This window comes from Notothenia rossii (genome assembly GCF_949606895.1).
Source record: "Notothenia rossii genome assembly, chromosome: 3".
Taxonomy (NCBI): Eukaryota; Metazoa; Chordata; class Actinopteri; order Perciformes; family Nototheniidae; genus Notothenia; species Notothenia rossii.
The window spans coordinates 11,834,115-11,841,916 of NC_136901.1; the positions used below are offsets into that span (position 1 = coordinate 11,834,115).

Here is a 7,802-nt window from a genome sequence, read left to right on the forward strand (position 1 = left end):
AAAACACTATTTATTATCAAATGATCCCCTTCTATTGCCTTTCCCTCTTAACAAAAGATTCCTGATTTGCCAGAACCTCGGTTTTCTTCCCATTTAAAAGAAGACATAAAAAAAGATACAAAATAAGGAACTAAATACAATAAAGTAAAACTGAGTAGACCTAACCCTGGTTTTAAAAAGTACTATGAAATATGCGTAATCTAATATACTCATTATTAATATACTAATTGTGTATATTTGAGCGTTCTAACAATGTGTTTAGTGTGCTAATGGTATTTCATGAGTGCTTCTTAAAACATACAAAAACACTATAAAGTGTGCTTGACTTTATTATTGTGAGACCAATGTACTAAAGTAAAATAAATAATAATATAATATTCACTAAAACACTCTTTATTCCAACTTTATGTGACAAAAAAGTGAATTTAAATTACATTTTGTACAACTTCAAAGTCATACAAATGTTATTTTAAATGTATTTCCACACACTTTGATTGCATTATACGAAATGAATAAAACATGAATAGATTCGATTGCCTCTGAGTAAATAATTAATAATGGATTCATATATAATTGAAGAGAGTAAATACAATATATCTATAAAAGTATGGCATTAAAATTATGCATTTTAAAGCTGTCTCAATAATACACTTACATTTATTTTAGTATATTTTATCAGCAGTTATAATCAATAAGTACTAATGGTGCACCCCTTGGAAGTATTTAGAAGACATACCTCTATTAGGTTCAGTGTACTTTTCTTGACTAGGTTAATTATTCCTAACTTAGGTGAATTGGTGCGCTCTTTATTGTATTGTGTTCCTATAATTGTCTTTATTTCATTCATTCTCTTTGAATGTGTTAAATGTGGTTTTGTCAAACCTGCAGTGACCTCATCAGAGGTACAGGTGGTATCCATAACAACAGGTCGCTGCTCTTTGTTCTTATTCAGGATGTTGTTGACTAAAATCCTATTGGTCCTGCACCTGTAACCCAGCAACAAGGTGCCGGCGTTAAATGAATGCAGCTGCCTGTGTGTGCTTTCACACATCTCCTTGTTCAACCTGTTGATGGTTTTTTGTGCTGATCCATATTTTCTCCCATCGATCTTCTTCCAGAAAGGTTTTTTCGAATCTTCATCGTTCTTCTTTTCCTCACTCTAATCCAGAATTTTCCGTCTGTAACCTCCAGGCACAGAGTCTGCACGTTCCCGATCAGTCCGCAGCGGCGCCTCCACCCCCGGCTCCACCGCCGTGACCCCCGGCTCCCCCCCAGCCTACTCATGCCGCACCCCTGGCTCTCGCACCCCCGGCAGCCACACGCCCAAGTCCTTCAGCATCCTCCAGGAGAAGAAGGTGGCGGTGATCCGGACCCCGCCCAAGTCTCCGTCCTCCATCCAACGGCAGCTGAAGGTGCTCAATCAGCCGCTGCCCGATCTGACGAACGTTAAGTCCAAGATCGGGTCCACCTCCAACCTCAAGCACCAGCCCAAAGGGGGACAGGTAACAGAGACAGGGGTCAGGATGTTATTGAACTATGACATCATTTTTAGGATTCCAAAAGAACGTCTCATGTTTAGGGGACTAAAAGGATGCAGATGTTGGGAAGATTTTTCTAAATAAAAGGATCCCATTTTCACTTTGACAGGTACAAAAGCTAATAAGATATATATGTATATATATTAACAGTCAATAAACAGCAGATACAAAGACAGATTGACATACATATGTATTTTGTCATATTTATCTCCTAGTTGACATATGACATCCAAGATTTTGTGCAGTGTTCTGTTTAATCCTCCAAAATAAGGAAATACAATCTGTATAGTCACCAATTGAAAAAAACATTCACAAAAACATATACATTTGTATATATCTGACGATTTCTGGATAATTAAGTATTTCAGTGCAGTTACCTATTTTTGCCCACATGGGGGCGGTAAAGGACAAATGTATGTCAAATCTTTCAATAAAAAAGCTTATTTTTGTGTGCAAAAGGAATCATTCTATTACATTTAAACTGTAGTAGCACATGTAGAGAGGTATATATTATTTCAGAAAATATTTGTATACCTTGGTTAATCTTTCTGTGCAATATTAACATCCATAAAGGATTTTTTACATAGAATATGCAATGCAATGAACTCTTAACAGATACAATAAAACACATAAAAAGACAGAAACATTTAAAAATAAAAGGAATTATTATTTCCTTTATGTGAATATTAACGTATAAGAGTTTGCAGTTTCAGCTAATTTTATCTAGTTTACTCGATATTTGATTCCACTATCAGCATCCTCTTCTTCTGTGTCTCTTCCCCTGAGTTGTTGAAATGTCGTCAAATATCTGTCTTCACATCTTCACTCTCACTCTCTGCCTCTAACTGCTGCCGTCACTTCCTCTCACCGTCCTCGCCGTCATCGGCTGCCTGCGGCCTCTTGCCCTGACTTCCCCTTTTTCCTTCTCTTTACCTGTCTCACATGTCTCAATGCCTATTTAAAGAATATGCACACCGTCTTCATCTTGAAACAGCTTTCCTCTGAAAAACGTTCCTTTTAGTGCCTCCGAGGAGCAGTCAACCTGCAGAATCCTTTCTCAGGGGATCTGCTCTCGTCGTCGCCGTGCTGGATTGTCCCTCCGGCTCTCTGTATTAATAATTGCGAGCGGACGTAATTACTTATTGAGAAGTTGCATTCAAGACACAGGATGAAAACATATCACCTCACACAACAGATCCTGAATTGGGTGATGAATGTTAAAAGAGCTGCCCTTAAGTTCTTGCATCATGCATGGTTTCCTCCAATATTAATGATTTAACACACACTGGACTTATTGCTTCTCTTATCGTTATCTATATGGTTTGTAGACCATAACCATGGCAACAGACAGTGTTCAGCGAGACTTTTGAGTAAGGGGTTGTTTGCAGGAAGAGGGGATTTCTTCCTTCACCTTTGGGGGAAAAAAAGAGACGTAGACATGTGCAATGAAGCTGAGTAACAAACAGCATATTTTCAGTCATTTTATTTAAAAAAAATCTAGAATACAAATATATTTCATACTTAAAAATAGCATTTTATGACATTTTTACAATCATAATAATGTCGTTTTATCTTATCATTAAAATGTTAGTTTTTTTAATTAAATATTTCTACATATATTTGATTATTTTTAAATGATTGAATGTTTAGGATATATTTTGCTGTAATTTTCATCTGTTAGTATCTTATATTTTAATTATTTATAAAAGCTGTAATGCCAATTTCAGTTTAGAAAATGTGTGAAATATACAAAAAAAAAAATTAGACAATAGTTAAAAACAAATGTTAATATCACTAAGCCAAAGTTAAAATACTTTTATTGCTTATTTTTTCTCAGCAACATAAAACATTTTAATTTAATAATTTGTATTTATATCGATTAATATATTGTAATTTTAATATAGATTGCTATTTCAGAAGAAAACTAGAAAAGATCCACAATTTGTATTCTTAGTGAGTGGGTCCAGTGCATTGTCCTTGGTTGACCTTGTAGCTGTCTGGCCTGCAGCAGCTGCAGAGAGCAGCGGAAGAACCTCAAAAAAAGGAAAGAAAAACATGAGAGATGGATAAAAAGAGCAGTGTCCATATGTGTGCGTGCATGTGAGAGTAGGAGCTGTCAAAAGAATCCAGGTCAGATCAGTGTCGAGGAGACGGATGCGGCGGCGGCGTGTGTTTCCCCCCCTCCTTTTTATTCCTCCCTCCCTCTGTGTTCACTTTAGCACTTGTAACAATGGTGTATGTGTATTTTTATGTATTTTATATTGAACAAAACAACACAAAATGGGTTACAAAGGCTGAAATACTGCCATTGGTTGTATTAAACTGCAATTTCGCCATTTTCACATTAATTTGCATCTGTTCATGTAAATGGATGTAAATGCATGTACATGTATCACTCCACCCCACACCTAAAAGAGGCACATATAGTGTTTTTTTTATTTATTTGATTTTGTTTTAGGTTCAAATTTTAAACGAGAAGGTGGACTTCAGTCATGTTCAGCCAAAGTGCCGCTCCAAGGATAATCTGAGGCACACGCCCAAAGGAGGCAATGTATGTAAACTTTCGCTTCTCTTTCTCCTTTCCTCTCTCCTTTCTTTCTCTCTCTCTCTTTTCAGCGGGGGCTGTTATTCTCTCATTCTACTTTTATACGTTCATCTGTCTGCACATCAGCTTGTCTATCTTTGGCTTGTTTCGGTGACATTCCATACCAACTAAGAATATATATTTGATCAAGACTGTGTGGATTACATCACTAAATGTGCAGCTTCTGATGTCTTTAACCCTGCATAAACTCCCAAACTGAAAGGCTTGTGTCTGTGGTTTAGAAATTCCCCTGCGCTGAAGTCGGTGCAGAGGGATTGTTAGGTCGTGGATTTAAAATTGGGACACTTTTATGGGATTATTTTGAACAGGAGTGCATTTTAAGCTCCTCCTATCCAGTTTGAACTGAGTGTTTTGCTCACCCTGTCATTCCCAGGTCATGATTCCAAGCGTTAAACTGGACTTTAGCCACGTTCAAGCTAAGTGTGGCTCCCTGGACAAAATCCAGCACGCAGCAGGCGGGGGAAACGTGAGTTACAACACATTCAATTTCATCATTTAGCCATGTGATTTATAATTGTTTTTGTGTCCCTCTGAATTTAATTTCCCATCAGCTTTTGCAACAGAAATATCCTGTTTGATATTTGCTCTCGGCACTCATAGTACAATCTTAGTGTAAACACGTCTCTACAGCATGCACTCTGTATCTTTGCTTTACTCACAGTAATTAATTTCATCCATGGACAATGAAGTTTATTTAAAGCATCTGCTTTCGCCATGTTTCTCTGGTTAAAAAAACCCCAAAACAAGTTATTTTTATTTATGAAGGTAACATATGTTAAAGGCTCCTATTATGCGCTTTAATATGTGCTTCTGCTGCTACCCACAGATCCAAATCCAGACCAAGAAGATCGACGTCAGCCACGTCACCGCCAAATGTGGCTCCATGTCCAACATCCGCCACAGACCAGGTATGTTATTCGAGGAAAAGGAACATTGACACTTGTTGTTTGATTGTCCAATATTAATTACGCTCTTTTTTAGTAGTAGGCACAGTTTTGTTTAAGATTAAAAGGGTTCTTATGGAAGAAAATACTTGAATAGGTTAAAAGTATTACATTTTATGTTACAAGAATGTCTTAGTGCGACTTCATGTGAAAATTAGAATGTAGATTGAGGATAGCAACACATTACAAAATAAGGAAATACTCTTGCTGTACCTCAAACAACCCCATTTTCAAAGTATGCCTTTTAAGAGTTGGGTCACATTAATGCAGAAATGCGGTTGATTAGTATTTTTATTTTATTTTGCATATCTTTGACTTTATGTTGAAATGTGAAAATGTTCCTATTGATATTATTATCATGATTTCTACTATGGCCTTAATGATACTGTCTGATTAAAGAAAGTGAATAGAGGCTGTTGTCCTACTGTGCACACTTAGATTCTTTGCCCTGAGTGTTGACTGCAGGGTGTGATGCTCCTCTTCTCATTATGTCCTGTTCCCAGGGGGAGGTCAAGTGCGCATCGACAATGTGAAGCTGGACTTTAAAGACAAGGCCCATTCCAAGGTCGGCTCACTGAGCAACACCAGCCACACTCCAGGAGGCGGGAATATCATGGTAAAAAGACCCTTCTAGCGGTCATAAAGCTTTATTTGTATAGCCCTACCCAACATGTGTACAGTATGTGAAACCTACATCATTCTTTGAAGTTAAAAACGGCTAGAGAATATATACCATAAAATTAAAAAAATTAAAGCAAACCGATAACCCTCTTAATAAAACAAGACAGAAATCAAATAAAATTCATTAAAATGAATATAGTTCAAAACAATTCTATAGAAAATATATAATATTATTGTTTCTGTTAAAATAATTGTATAAAGTAAAAACAGTAATAAATACAATAAGAAAAATGAAAATAATAAATAAGCTAATAAAGAAATGAAACAAAAGATGAATAGTCTGATAAAAAAAAGTGTATTAAGTTAAAACAGTTCAATTCAATACATTAAAATAATAAGAACAATTAAAAAAAAAGAATATATATAACATTTCTTTCTTTAACACCCCTGATCTTTTTCCTGGCAGATCGAGAGCCACAAGCTGAACTTCCGGGAACAAGCCAAAGCGCGAGTGGATCACGGCGCGGAAATCGTGGTCACCCACTCCCCGGGGATGGAGACGGGAGGGATGTCCCCCCGCCTCTCCTCCACCGGAAGCATCAACATGCTGGAGTCGCCCCACCTCGTCACGCTGGCCCAGGATGTCACCGCTGCCCTGGCCAAGCAGGGCTTATGAGCGAGATACCTCCGCTTCGGATACCCTCCAAAATCCACACTATCACTCCTCTTCCCATCAATCACTCGTCCAGTGTTCTCCCAAGATCCTTCACTGCAACACTCGACCCCACAGTTGTAGCAGATCGTCCATCAGCAACCCCTCCAGACCTTGCAGTGGGATTTTAAAAACGGAATCCTTAGATTATAATTCATTCACACACCCGATCATTCTTTTTTTCTCATTTGTCACCCCAGTATGGACTTTTCTGTTTCATTTTAAATAAGTGGAGTGCTGCGGTTTGTCTAAGAAGGCTGTTTTACGATTGTACAGTGTTTTTTGTGCGTGAAAAGCATCACATTCCACATGTATGTGGATAAACGGTGAGATGAGGTCATGCATTATGTTCATTCAGAATTGATGGTACTGAATGGAAGAAATAGTCTTAAAGAAACGACTGTGTGAGATACTAAACTTACAGAAATGTAATGGCTTGTACCTGCAAAAGAATGGCTGATTAGCATGTCTGCTAACATGTGACATGACATTTTTATTTGTGCGTTGGTTGGATTTAATCTTATGTTTTCCTATTTGATTGTTGAAAAAAAATGTTTTCTTTTTATATATATGTCACTGTAGTGGAAGTTTTGTATGTTCCCTGTGGCTGCACTGGCTTATTAGCACTTAAATGTGGATAACCACTGCAGTTATGTCGAGTCAAGCGCTGAAAGACTAGCTTTCCAATAGATTTGTCTCTTCTTTTCCGCAATCATTTGGCTGCTCTTTTCCTTCGGTTGTGATTATTTTAGGCTTCAACAATGCTGTTATGCTGGCATGGCAAATACATTATAATAAATTTGATCTATTTGGTGCAATCTTAAAGTTTTCAGTGTGAGTGTAAATGGCCACGATGCATTCTAGTGTATATACTTTTAGGTCAAATCCCAAAACTGTCCCCCTGCTTCTCCCTTTGCAGAGAATGGGCTGTACAATGTATTTGAATGGGCAAAGTTTGTTTGAAAAGTGGGAAAAAAATAAGCTTTATATGACGACATTCCATTAAGAGAGCAGCTATCTTGTGCGATTAAACCAGTAACTAAGCCGAAACGACAAAGATGTGAAGAATGGGATTCACCCTCAGCTGTTAGAATTCATTTAAAAAAAAAAGAATAAAAAACAAAACAGTTTGAGCATATTTTCTGCTCACCATTGTAAAACTTCTCTGCCTCCCTTTCCCTCCTCCCCCGGTGTAAGTTACCTCTGCAGTGTGTCTCTGTGCTTCCTCTATTCTTGCTCTCCCTCTTCCTCTGCCCCTCTTTGCCTGTGTAAGTGTATTTAAAATACCATGTAGATGTGTGCAAACGTTCCCATGTTTGAGATGTACTGATGACAAATTATCCTACAGGATGATGACAACAGAAATAAAGACATAAAAACAG

The 7,802-nt window shown here is 37.4% G+C and overlaps 1 protein-coding gene across 6 annotated transcripts in view; it reads left to right on the forward strand.

Annotated features, from left to right (window-relative positions):
* Positions 1-7,802, forward strand: part of LOC307031880 (uncharacterized protein) — a 48,053-nt gene extending 40,251 nt beyond the window's left edge. For all 6 annotated transcript variants that reach the window (XM_079669423.1, XM_079669421.1, XM_079669422.1 and 3 more), the window contains 5 exons: positions 1,192-1,502; positions 4,517-4,609; positions 4,970-5,051; positions 5,591-5,703; positions 6,175-7,802. In XM_079669423.1, coding sequence (XP_079525549.1) covers positions 1,192-1,502; positions 4,517-4,609; positions 4,970-5,051; positions 5,591-5,703; positions 6,175-6,384 — 809 coding nt within the window. In that variant the 3' untranslated portion in view covers positions 6,385-7,802. The remainder of the gene's footprint in view (positions 1-1,191; positions 1,503-4,516; positions 4,610-4,969; positions 5,052-5,590; positions 5,704-6,174) is intronic.